At 43.8% G+C, this 12,562-nt stretch overlaps 4 protein-coding genes across 4 annotated transcripts; all 4 read right to left on the bottom strand.

Moving 5' to 3' along the window:
* Nucleotides 1-2,605: 2,605 nt before the first annotated feature.
* LOC134811493 (probable ATP-dependent RNA helicase DDX27) lies at nt 2,606-5,850 on the bottom strand. The gene is made up of 2 exons (XM_063818337.1): nt 5,128-5,850; nt 2,606-4,645 (listed from the first exon to the last, which is right to left on the bottom strand). Exons 1-2 carry the CDS (start codon nt 5,845-5,847, stop codon nt 3,251-3,253), a joined length of 2,115 nt encoding a protein of 704 aa, XP_063674407.1. The 5' UTR covers nt 5,848-5,850; the 3' UTR covers nt 2,606-3,250.
* A 144-nt stretch (nt 5,851-5,994) lies between these two features.
* On the bottom strand, nt 5,995-8,055 carry LOC134811494 (ER degradation-enhancing alpha-mannosidase-like protein 2). The gene has a single exon (XM_063818338.1). It carries the CDS (start codon nt 8,053-8,055, stop codon nt 6,169-6,171), a length of 1,887 nt encoding a protein of 628 aa, XP_063674408.1. The 3' UTR covers nt 5,995-6,168.
* Nucleotides 5,995-10,175, bottom strand: LOC134811495 (4-hydroxybenzoate polyprenyltransferase, mitochondrial-like). The gene is made up of 2 exons (XM_063818339.1): nt 9,600-10,175; nt 5,995-9,207 (listed from the first exon to the last, which is right to left on the bottom strand). Exons 1-2 carry the CDS (start codon nt 10,162-10,164, stop codon nt 8,501-8,503), a joined length of 1,272 nt encoding a protein of 423 aa, XP_063674409.1. The 5' UTR covers nt 10,165-10,175; the 3' UTR covers nt 5,995-8,500.
* Nucleotides 10,176-10,304: 129 nt separating this feature from the next.
* On the bottom strand, nt 10,305-12,158 carry LOC134811491 (alkylated DNA repair protein alkB homolog 8-like). The gene has a single exon (XM_063818336.1). It carries the CDS (start codon nt 12,134-12,136, stop codon nt 10,418-10,420), a length of 1,719 nt encoding a protein of 572 aa, XP_063674406.1. The 5' UTR covers nt 12,137-12,158; the 3' UTR covers nt 10,305-10,417.
* Between the last annotated feature and the right edge of the window lie 404 nt (nt 12,159-12,562).

Below are 12,562 nucleotides of genomic sequence, written 5' to 3'. Positions count from 1 at the left end.
TAGTTCAATTTCTGACATAACAGTTACAAGGAAATGGGACGAAGATTAAACGAAATTGATTATATTAAAAGTAGCAGTCATATTTGTACCACTCAACGATGTGGTATCTGCGGTATCCCATTTTTGGGCCACGCCCAGTTTTAGATTGCATGTCGAATTTTCCTGAAGTTCGTATAAATTTATAGTACACTCCAAAATGTCGCACTGACCAGTTTTGATACAACTTGTAAAGAACTAATCCCTGGAGTCTCATTAAGACGATAGATTATTCGTCACAAAGACGAAGAAGAAAGAACTTTGGCAATATAATTTTGACCGAGGACTCCTGAATAATATAGGTCGTGGAATACATACCTAACATGATTCCCTTATAACCTATTCCACATGTTAAACATAAGATAGGCATTTGGCCAAGCTGTAAGTGCTCCAAATTAAGTTAGAAATGAGCGTTCAGACACATACCAAAAAAAAACATCTAGTAATAAAAATATTAACTCAAACCCTGGCAACCGTAAAAATAAAATCTTGGTCAAATGGTTGTATCAAGTGAAGAATAAGATCCCAGTGGGCCCCACCACTTTCAATTCGTGTCGTGACACTTATAGTGCCCCCCCCCCCCCCCCAGTTATCAATGTACCTGTGGTCGTGACACTTAATATTGCCCCCCCCCCCCCCCCCAGTTATCAATGTACCTGTGGTCGTGACACTTAATATTGGCCCTCCCCCCCCCCCCCCCCCCCCTGTTATCATGTACCTGTGGTCGTGACACTTATATTGCCCCCCCCCCCCCCCCCAGTATCAATGTACCTGTGGTCGTGACACTTAATAGTGCCCCCCCCCCCCCCCAGTTATCAATGTACCTGTGGTCGTGACACTTAATATTGCCCCCCCCCCCCCCCCAGTTATCAATGTACCTGGGTCGTGACACTTAATATTGCCCCCCCCCCCCAGTTATCAATGTACCTGTGGTCGTGACACTTAATATTGCCCCCCCCCCCCCAGTTATCAATGTACCTGTGGTCCGTGACACTTAATATTGCCCCCCCCCCCCCCCCCCAGTTATCATTGTACCTGTGGTCGTGACACTTAATATTGCCCCCCCCCCCCCCCCCCCCCAGTTATCAATGTACCTGTGGTCGTGACACTTAATATTGCCCCCCCCCCCCAGTTATCAATGTACCTGTGGTCGTGACACTTAATATTGCCCCCCCCCCCCCCCCAGTTATCAATGTACCTGTGGTCGTGACACTTAATATTGCCCCCCCCCCCCCCCAGTTATCAATGTACCTGTGGTCGTGACACTTAATATTGCCCCCCCCCCCCCCAGTTATCAATGTACCTGTGGTCGTGACACTTAATATTGCCCCCCCCCCCCCCAGTTATCAATGTACCTGTGGTCGTGACACTTAATAGTGCCCCCCCCCCAGTTATCAATGTACCTGTGGTCGTGACACTTAATAGTGCCCCCCCCCCCCCCCCCAGTTATCAATGTACCTGTGGTCGTGACACTTAATATTGCCCCCCCCCCCCCCCCCCCAGTTATCAATGTACCTGTGGTCGTGACACTTAATATTGCCCCCCCCCCCCCCAGTTATCAATGTACCTGTGGTCGTGACACTTAATAGTGCCCCCCCCCCCCCCCAGTTATCAATGTACCTGTGGTCGTGACACTTAATAGTGCCCCCCCCCCCCCCCAGTTATCAATGTACCTGTGGTCGTGACACTTAATATTGCCCCCCCCCCCCCCCCCCCAGTTATCAATGTACCTGTGGTCGTGACACTTAATATTGCCCCCCCCCCCCCCCCCCAGTTATCAATGTACCTGTGGTCGTGACACTTGATATTGCCCCCCCCCCCACCCCCCCCAGTTATCAATGTACCTGTGGTCGTGACACTTAATATTGCCCCCCCCCCCCCCCCCCCCCCCCCCCCAGTTATCAATGTACCTGTGGTCGTGACACTTGATATTGCCGCAGGACATTACAGGACAGTATAATGGGTAGTTCCTGGATTCTCCTGAAGAGAAGAGGGGTTATGCGGCCTTTTCGAAGTTATCTGGGCTCAAAAGGAGCTTGAGAATTAGTAACAATATAGTTTTTTATGGAAAATAACATCTCCCAAGCGAAGCCATTTCAGCTAAATCACAGTGCTGACGGTCATGCTTGCCAGCACTGTGATATAGAAAATTATTATAATTCGTAAGCTATGAATGAATGGGAAAAGCGAGCGACCGATTCCATTCTCGGTATCATTTTGCATTTCAATTGCGGTCATTCAAATGAATATCGTTTCCTTTTGTTTGAGAGAGAGAGAGCGGTCCACTACCCGAATATAATAAACGAAGTGTTTATGAGCTGAGTTAAGATAACTCTTACCACTTAAGTAAAGTTCGCGTTGTTTCAGCAATCCTCGGCGCCAAGCTGAGTTTCTTAGCACAAAATTCAGAAACATCCTGAGGTGATGAGGATAATAGGAATTGTTAAGGATAGTGAATGTTAGCACGATATGAACTATAATTAATAAGACACTGAGCGGATTTAATCATTAGTTCAATTTCTGACATAACAGTTACAAGGAAATGGGACGAAGATTAAAACGAAATTGATGTTATAATTGAAAATGTGAGGGCAGGTCAATATTTTGGATACGCACTCAACGGGATGTGGTATCTGCGGTAATGCCCATTTTTGGGCCACGCCCAGTTTTAGAATTTGCGATGAGTCGAATTTTCTGAAGTTCGTATAGAATTTGTATTATACACTCCAAAATGTTCGCACTGACCATATTTGGATACAACTTGTAAAGAAACATAATCCCCTGGAGTTCTTCATTAATACTGATAGATTATTCGTCATCAAAGGAGCGAAGAAGGAAAGATATCTTTGGCAAATAATAGATTTTGACCGAGGGTACTCCTGGATATAATATATAGGTCGTGAGAATACTATGACCTAACATGGTTTCTTATTTAACTAGTTCCAACATTTGATATAAACATTAAAGATTAGGCTATTTTGGCCAAAAAGCATGTAAGTGGCTCCAAATTAAGTTTAGAAATGAGCGTGATACAGACGAACATACCAAAAAAATTACATCTAGAATAGATAATAAATTAATTTAACTCAAACCCTGGCTACCGTAAAAATAAAATCTTGGTCAAATGGTTGGAATAAAAGTGAAGAATACAGATCACAGTGGGGCGCCACGACTTTGAGTTTTAACAATAAAACTGATTATCATAAAAAACAAATCATTTTCTTCGTTTGTATTTCCGTTTTGATTTGAAACTCCCAGCGCCCGGTTTCCCAGATTTTCTCAACTTTTTTTCTCTGAAAGGCTCTTTAGCTCCTTTAGGTTTCAGCTCTGATGGACCTTTCTTAGCTTTCTTCGTCGCAGTCAACTCTTCCGTGAATCCAGCTTTTCTTTTTATCGCCTTTTTCTTCTTGGGCTCTTCCTCAACCACTGCTCTGATTCTCTGAGGTCTAGTAGATCTCCTCGCATCTCGCTTCACAAACGATCGCTCCTTCTTCATTTCAAAATCGTCGCCTTGCAGCTCTTTCTTCTTCTTCTTCTGAGTTTTAGTTTTGGGGATTTCAGTCTTCATAAAGTGTCGGGCGGGCCTGCTGAATATCTCATCCTCGTGTTTAATCATGTTCTGAGCTTTGTTTAATTCCATGTTAGCTATCCTCATAGCCTTATCTTCGCCCTCTTGCTTCAGAAACTGGGAGACAGTATCTTTCAACAGTAAACAAGTCTGTACGTACTTACTGATTATTTCCGGCGGTACAACTCTGTTCTTTACGGGATCTTTAGATTGCTTTACGATGTCCTTCATCAGTTTCCGCTCTTGTTCTCCAGCCAGAGTGATAGACCTCCCAAACTTGCCAGCTCTAGCAGTCCTCCCCACTCTGTGAACGTATTGCTTCACGTTTGAAGGGATGTTGTAGTTGATTACAGTTTTCACTCCTTCTATATCCAGTCCACGAGACGCCAGGTCAGTGGCTACCAGCACGTCAGTTTTACCGTTCTTGAACTCGGTCAGAGCTTCTATTCTTTGTGCCATAGTCAGATTGCCATGCAACTCGTCTACTTTTATCTTCAAGAGACCCAAAATTATACGGAGCTCATGCGCCAACTTTTTAGTGGGTACAAAAACCATGACATTCTGGTTGAAAGTCCTGCACACAAGCGCGCAGATAATTCCTATTCTGTGGTTTTCCTGAGTAGCCCTTATTCTAATGAACTCTTGAGTGAGTCCAGAAGCAACCTCCGTGTTCTTGTTTACAAATAACTTGATAGGTTGGTTAAGGGACAGGGAGATCAGCTCCTTCACCTCGTCAGTCATGGTTGCAGAGAATAGCATGCTTTGTCTTCCAGGACTACACATCTTCACAATCTCGTTTATCTGCTCCTGGAAATGCTCGTCCAGACAGCGGTCCGCCTCGTCAATGACCAGTATCTCGACAGTATCCAGAGTAAAGGTGGGTGTGTTGTACAGTAGGTCGATAAGACGTCCCGGTGTAGCCACAATGATGTCGGGACCCTGTCGTACGTTAGCCTCTTGAGACCGAATGTCCGTGCCCCCCACACAGAGACATTGTGTGATGGACATGTCACTCGTTAGCTTGTTGATCACTGAACTTACCTGTAATGGATTACACAGGATTACACAGGATTAAAATCAAATTATACATCCATTATCATGGACCGTCATAATTGTTTACAGAAATTAATGGAAACATTCATCTTTCCTTGAAGTCAGGGCCAGGGTTATCCTTAAATCTTAATTATGACTAATTCGCGAGGTTCTCACCAAATTGATAGTAAAATTGTTTAAGTTTCGTGCATTTGAATTAATGCACGAGTAATTTGTATAATTAATGAGTAACGTAATAATTTGTTTGCTTGGTTTTGATGTTCATTGTGCGGTATGTAATTTACAAAGCTTAAAATTTGGGCACATAGTTCGATCATATCATGAGGTATTGGAAACTTTAGGATTTACACAAATAAATACTTTATTCCTTATAGTAGTATTCATACTGCGAATAATATAGAGATGAAATATGAATAAAGTCAGAAGGTAAACTTTAAAAAGGTAAACTGGGTGGTTATTAATAAACATACCTGCATGCCTAGTTCTCTGGTAGGGACCATAACAAGGACTCTAGTGACACTCCCAGATTTAGGCTTGTAGAGTAGCCTCTCTAGTATAGGCAGTACGTAAGCAGCTGTCTTCCCTGATCCAGTCACTGCACATGCGCACAGATCCTTACCCAGCAGGGCTAGAGGTATAGCTGAGGCTTGTATTGGTGTGGGGTGGGCGAATCCCAATGCAGCCACGCCCTTCAGTATCGGCCTAGAGAGGTTCATCTCGGAAAATTTTATGTTCATGTCTTGTTCAGGTGCCTCGGTGAAGAACTTTGATTTTTCATTTTTAGCAGATTCTAATTCCTGCTCAGGGGTATTATTTTCGTTCTGATTAATATCCTCCTGCTTTTCCTCCTTCTCCTCGTCCGAATGGTCTGAAATCTCCACTTCGTTAGAAAGTGCAGTTAACTTAGCTGATGTGTTGTCCTGAAGTCTCATCTTACCTCTGGAGAGAGCAGCCATTTTCTTCTCGAACGATTCTTCGATCTCGTCCATGTTCAAATCAGCCTCTTCCCAGTTGAAGTCACTCGAGAATTCAGGCTTTTTCTTCCTTTTCTTCGGAAGAGCCTTTACTCTCTGTTTCAACTTCTTCTTGGCTGTCTTCTCCTCGGTAATCTGATCTATCTCCTCCTCACTGCTATCATCCTCTAGATCCGGGATCTCCGTCTCCTCCTCTATCGTGTCTATCAACAACATACTGGCCCTATTTAGTGGGATACATGTTAAAATAACAACACACTGTATGTTAGGATACACGTTTGTATGAATCTAGAATTGTAGCTCTCATGAGACCAGGGACCCCCTCCCCCCTCCCCCCTCTTTCTTGACGAAACAACAAGTATATAACAATGTTTTTTCAAATAATACATGAGGCATTTTTTATTTTATAAACCAGCAAAAGAATATTCAAGGACAATTAATTGGTATATCTTCGAAGATGTTTAAAAACTAAAAATTCAGCGATTGATGATAAAACGTCATCGAAATCGAATTAAAATTAATCAAAAACTCAAAGCATCATTTCTTGCTGTTTTTATTTACTACCCTAAATGCTTTTTTACTGGACAATTTTGACCACTCAGTTCCGTATATCTCATACTTGGCATACCACGGCCGTACAGGACAGTTGTGTGTCCGCACATCTCCGTAAATTGAGGGTTCATCCCACAACAAACACTCTTTTTTAGCCCTTACTGTTTTGACAAGGAAACGTTGGACTCGGCTGCACACATAAGACTCGCGCGATGAAACCTCCCCTGGTTTCAATCTAGGTTCTCCGTACATTAACTTCAAGATACTGTTTGGTAGCCCGAATATGCTGCTTTTTAGAGGTTCATCAGTGGAGTTCTGGTAGATCTTTTCTAGAAGATTGTCCTTGACTTTCTGTCTGGGATAGCAACAACCTAGCACACCAGCAGGGAACGGATGCGCCTCTGTGGTAAAGGTGTAACCGAAACTATTGGGAGCGCACACTTTGTAGCCTGTATAGTAGTGGTGCGTACCCTCCTCATAGTTACCATAGTTACCCTCCTCATCCGGCATCACACTCATCTTCCCTGATACTCCTTTATCAAATATCCAGTGATCATCCGAAAAGAGGAGATATAGATATTTGGTGGTCTCCGATAGGAAGAAAGACTCCATCTTATCCTCTAGTTGATGAGTCACTACATTGCTGACAGTAGCATATCCGCACGGAGTCTTGGTGCTCAGCTCTATACTGTCCAGCACCTGTTTACCCATATTCCTCCAGATCTGGTCCCCAGTTGCCTGGTACATATACACTAAACTCTCTACAAATTCCGGCCGAAGAGGATATATCTCACTGCCGGGTGCTACCTTTCCGGTCAGCAAGCTAAACATCTCTGGAGTGAAGCCGAAGTGTGAGATGAGCGAGTAGAAGTTAGAGAGGGTCCGGGCCGCACTCTTAATATCCCCAATTAGAATTTGTAGACTCGGCCAGAAAGCATCCAGTGTGGATACGGACGGTAGGGTGGGATTACCGTTGAACATGCTACCCCAGATATACCAGAAATCATGCTGTAAATTCTTCAGCACTGCGTTGTACAATACTTTGAACTGACTGAGGAGTTCAAAATCTTCAAAGAAAAGTCCACCTTTGAGGAGGTACTCGTAGTAGGAGTCCACGTTACCACCGATCCCTGCTTCTCTGAATATCCATTCCCCTCTGGAAATGTCTATGTGATTACCGACAAGATTTATTTTAGACCTTGCGTTGAAGAGCACATTGAGCGCACGACGCGCTGCATGTTCGAACGCTGGGTCGCCTGTTAAGCGGGACAACATGCCAAACTCCATAAGATAGGTGCCACACCCTGCTGTCCCTGTTACCGTGGTCTCTCCCTTAGGTACTCCATACATTAGGTTAGTAGTCCCGTACGGCAGACCTGTGGGAGTGTTAAAGGCGGGGAGGAGTCTGCTGGCAATGTCGACAGCTAGATCTAATAAGGGACCAGCACAGGGCCAGCCCTCAGGCAGCTCCATCCCTCCTCTCTCCATCAGCAGATGAGCAGATAACAGTCCCCCCACTACTCTGATGTTAGTCTCGAACACGCTTACATTCTTATTAATGGAGAAGTTAGTGTTGTGGATGATCTTGTTAACCCCCTCTCTATACTCCTTGTGCATACCCAGGACCACTAAGCTATCCAGCGAGTCTATGAGAGTCAGGGAGACGTTACCCCACGTGGAGTGACCTCTACAACTCAGCGGTTTCAGCTCGTCTTCAGGGTAAGCGTGCTCCATGTAGCCGTAGTACGCGTGCTGGAACATCTCCCTAGCCTTCTCCTTGTATTCTCTGTTCTCTGGAGTGTGGTTCAAGGAAAGGGAGGTGGGGAGGAGTATGCAAAGCATGGTTACAAGTATTTTATTGGAGAGAGGCATTACTTGGGTTAGAAAGTGGGAGCAGCACTTAGCAGGGTTTAAGGGATTCAGGTATCTGCGTGTTATATTCTGTAAAACATGCTCCTCTTCGTATTACGTTATGTCAACGAAGTATTTTAAGGTCATACTGATACCTAAGGAAAATGTGTTTATTGGAAAGATAACTTAGATGGAATGAAAAATGCGATCCAAAAAGATCTAGATAAATCGTTAATAAAGCGTAGTTCACTAGTTCAGACCATTCGGAGCTGGAGAAACATACAAAATCACAATGCTACATCTTTTAACGATTCGAGAGCAATCTTTTAAACACAAAAAATACAAAAACCTTCTGATTTACAAGAAATTTTTAATCAGAATGCTTGCGTTGTAAAAAAAAGGATCGCGGAGAGTTGGAAAAGTGAGAATATTCTGCGCAGGAACAGAATAGAAGCAAAACAAAATTTCAAAAAATCTTTCCCATAAGGATACTGAGAAGAATAACCAGACCAATGTTTCTGTTCATGATGAAAAACTCCCAGCAGCTTTTAGGATCATCCAGGTTTACAAGAGACAGCCCCCTCATAATCATAGTGCAGGATAGGAAGGAAGCAATGAAGTAAGTAGGCCCCAGCCCCCCTCCCATGCCCGCAAGGAACAGGGACAGCCCCATTGCTGTAGTGAAGTTAGAGCAGATCTGAATGGTTCTGTCCCCAAATGTGAGAGCAGTTGATTTAACACCCACCTTCAGATCATCCACCTTGTCTTGGTGCGCGTATATAGTGTCGTACACCATAGTCCAACATATGCCAGCTCCGTACAGAGCGAAGGGAGTTAAACCGAGGTTACCTGAGGCTGCACTGTACCCCATCAATGCCCCCAGATTGAAGGTGAGACCCAGGTAGAGTTGAGGGAAGTCAGTGACTCTCTTCATGAGAGGATAAGTGCCGACCAGCAGTAGAGAACACATACCGAGCACTATCGTCTGAGTGTTGAGAGAAAAGAGGATGAGAGAAGATACTCCAAGTTGGACAGCTAACCACTGCGTTGCCTGCTGTTTGGTTAGTTCACTGCTAGCAAGAGGACGGTCTCGAGTCCGGATCACTTGTTTGTCCAGGTCTATATCGTACATGTCGTTTATTGTACAGCCCGCCCCACGCATCAACACAGCACCTGTCAGATTATATCACCTTTATTATAATATGTACAGATTACATCTAAAAATAAAATTTTGCGAATTCAGTAATTGAAATGTCATGAAGCGTCATTCAGACATTACGTTAAATCACTGAAGGGGAGAGAGAGGTGCAATTATAATACAACTAGTGTAACCTGTAGTAGTTATAATACCTTGGCTTCTGAGTGCTGAGCGCGATAATTCCCGACAGCTTGCTGGAGGGAACGCGCGGGCACGATAAAGCCAAGGTATTATAGTATCATAATACAATAACTATTTGTAAAACTAATTACGGAGGGGGTAAAAATTGACGAAAAAGTGATTATGTAATATGTGAACCTGCCCTAACCCAAACTTAAAGATTATCTCACAAATAAATATAAGTTACCTATTCCGAACAGTAAGAGAAGATGAACACTCATTGCTCCAAAAGGAGCCATACATATACCCCAAGCTCCCGGTAGAAACAGCAGCCATGCTCCAATAGGCTTGTCAACCCTGCTAAGACGAAGATAGGGCCAGTATTTTCGTGGTATCTGGTTAAGCAGATCTTTTCCGTCCGGTAACTTGGACAGAGCCCTATCAAAGGTGCTGTTAAATTTAGCGGTTGTAGGAAAATAAGCGAGGAACTTGCCGGGCAGGTCCCCCTCCACTCCCCCGTCAGATTGCTTATTTCTCTTCTCCCGGAACTCTTGTTTAGCTTTTTTAAAAGAATTCTTATTGTCGTTTGCCTTGTCTTGATACTGGTTTGACTTGTCCTTCAGCCAGCCTTGTATACCACCCTTCTTCCGAAGGTTCTCAGAGAAATCCTCCCACTGTTTTTTAGGGTCACGTGATGCGAGATGAGAGGATGAAGTGTGGATGTCACGTGATGCAAGATGAGAGGTAGTAGTGTGGATGTGTCCATGACAGCACGTGATCTGGATAACTGCCCGGGCTCGTCGGAGAATCATGACATTGCTAAAGAGATAGTGTATGAGATTTATAACTTATAAATAGGAACTTTCGAAAGAAATATTTTCCATTCCCATTTTAGTGACAAAGCTGTAAAATCAACCAAGGAATTTATAGATAAACGAGTAATAACAAGAACTTAAAAACCATTTCAACAAAATTTGAACAGGAGTTATCATTTGAAACTAAAATCTATCTGAAATTCTAAATCCCAAAAAAATGTTCAATATAATACACCACAACCCCATAATTTCACAATTTCCTAAAGACAGCACACCAGTTCGCTTTCTGATAAGTGATGTCAAGTAGTTGAATACTGGTAACCTCACTAAACAGCTCCTGTAACTCCCCTTCTCTGAACACGTGGTAATACCTGTAATACATCTTACTCTCGGAGCTTTCTAAACCGCCCTTACTCTCTGAGTCCTTCAGCTTCCAGTCTACGAAAACGTCCTGAGAGTCGAAGTGTCGCCTACCCACTCCCTGCTCTGTCCCATCGGTCGGACAGGGTCTGCACGGTTCTGGGAGGTCCATATCTAGTTGCTGCTCCTGAGCCCAAACAGTGACCAACCCCAAACCACCTGGGGTTAGGAGGTCAGCTAGATTCTGAAGAACAGCCACTCTGCGGCTGGGCGTGGCTATGTGATGTAGCATAGCAATGCAGATCACTGAATCAAAGCAGCCAGGTCGCAGTGGTATTGCAAGGGCATTACAAGCGAACACCTCGTGGTCACGATCTCGGCAAATAGAGCAGAGATTGTAACTGTTGTCGTTACCGATAACCCTCACATCCTCCCTTACCCCCAAGTACTTACCGTTCCCACACCCTACGTCCACTACAAGTGCTCGTGGGGGGAGAGTGTTGAGGAAGTTAACAACACCCGGCCAGGGGGAGTGGCGTGTACTGGAGAAATGAGCTGCGATATTCTCATACACTGAACTGACATACTGATTCTCGAGCCGCGCACCGCCATCCACTACGTCATACGCGGGTTTCCCGTAGTTTTGGGAGTCACATTGGGAAATGTAGTCACACTTGCAAGGCTCTGCCGTGCATTCTCGCAACGTTAAGGATATCCTAAGTTGCCGCTCTGTCAGGTCTTGTAACGCATCGCTCTTACGAGGTGTGATGCCGTGGTGCCACAAGTACCGTGACTCTCCTGACATGACAGTTAGAGACCTGCTGGGGATCAACACCGGCAAAACTTGACCTGTTGTGGGGTTTTTAAAGTGCATAACCACATCAGAACCTAAACTAACAGACAATATTTCCGACGTGAAGATAGAGTGTGTGTCTACGTGTTTGGGGATACCTTGGCCTGGCTGATAGATATTCACTGTTAACTGATTAGGGCTGATTGAAATATTGGGCTCAATGATTTCCAGGACTTTTAAAACAGAGCAGGGTATCGGATGATGGTCTAAAGGAGCGTTCAAGTCTACCATATTTGTTTTGTAATCGAATTTATAACCATAGTGCAGTGTTACCCGGTTTTTAAGCTCATCTTGGGACATCGACCGGTTTTCAGAATGTTCTAAAAAAAGTTTCAGAAGGTCTTTCTCAAATTCTTCTGAAATAATATCCTGAAAAAGCTTCAACCCCGGTAGCTTGATCTCCTGTGATATCTCAAACGATATTTGCTCGTTGATAAACGCACAGTAGACTACATTCTCTCTAATCTGAGAAGTGTTCACTTTATCTGCTAAACAATCACACAGATCGTCAGTAAAGAGAATGGAAAATTGCTTGCCAGGCGGGAAGTAAAGTTTGTAGGAATTCACATCAAGATATGGGTGTAAAATAGAGATTACGTCAGCTCTGCCGATACCATTAGCGTGACCTGCGTTACCAAGGAGAACACATTTGGTTGTTGCCGAGGTGGTGGTGCACTGGTGACCAACTATAGCGGATAAATGCTTCAGACATCGCTGGATATTCTTCACCTGCTTCTTAGCTTGCTTCTTTGACATATCAACGGCAGCTGAGAGAGGTTATTATTAGGTTATCAGATACTCTAGTAGCAGGGAATAGTTGAGTGTGCACTTCGATGTATACGATTTCTGACAACACAGGGTTGTTTGCTAGATCATTCTTAACCAAAATCGTTTAGGTACGCAATTTGTGTCGCTAGACATAACCCTACAGGGCAAATTTTCTAAATTACCCTCAGTCGCGTATACGGGATTTTTGTATTTCAGCTCCTGAAAGTCATAGAGACTTCTATTTTAGCTTAAAATTACTGCAATGGCCATATTTATATACAAGTTATGAAGCAACATAAGGTCTCCAGTGCTTTTTTTTATAGATATTGACAAAAAACTGTTTTTTGGCTCAGCGAACCAAAAATGGGACTGAATTTTGATAACTTGAACTAGGAAAATCGTAGAGACTTGAAT

Source organism: Bolinopsis microptera, chromosome 2 (genome assembly GCF_026151205.1).
Source record: "Bolinopsis microptera isolate Bmic1 chromosome 2, MBARI_Bmic_1.0, whole genome shotgun sequence".
Taxonomy (NCBI): domain Eukaryota; kingdom Metazoa; phylum Ctenophora; class Tentaculata; order Lobata; family Bolinopsidae; genus Bolinopsis; species Bolinopsis microptera.
Note: the sequence above shows the minus strand (reverse complement) of the source record. Positions and strands in the feature narration are given on the sequence as shown.

Excerpts from the sequence above, each read along its gene's own strand:
- LOC134811493 (XM_063818337.1), bottom strand. The coding sequence starts at position 5,847 with ATGTTGTTGATAGACACGATAGAGGAGGAGACGGAGATCCCGGATCTA. Across the intron at positions 4,646-5,127 it reads CCAGAGAACTAGGCATGCAG|GTAAGTTCAGTGATCAACAA; the intron begins GTATGTTTATTA and ends AATCCATTACAG.
- LOC134811495 (XM_063818339.1), bottom strand. The coding sequence starts at position 10,164 with ATGATTCTCCGACGAGCCCGGGCAGTTATCCAGATCACGTGCTGTCAT. Across the intron at positions 9,208-9,599 it reads TCTCTTACTGTTCGGAATAG|GTGCTGTGTTGATGCGTGGG; the intron begins GTAACTTATATT and ends ATAATCTGACAG.
- LOC134811494 (XM_063818338.1), bottom strand. The coding sequence starts at position 8,055 with ATGCCTCTCTCCAATAAAATACTTGTAACCATGCTTTGCATACTCCTC.
- LOC134811491 (XM_063818336.1), bottom strand. The coding sequence starts at position 12,136 with ATGTCAAAGAAGCAAGCTAAGAAGCAGGTGAAGAATATCCAGCGATGT.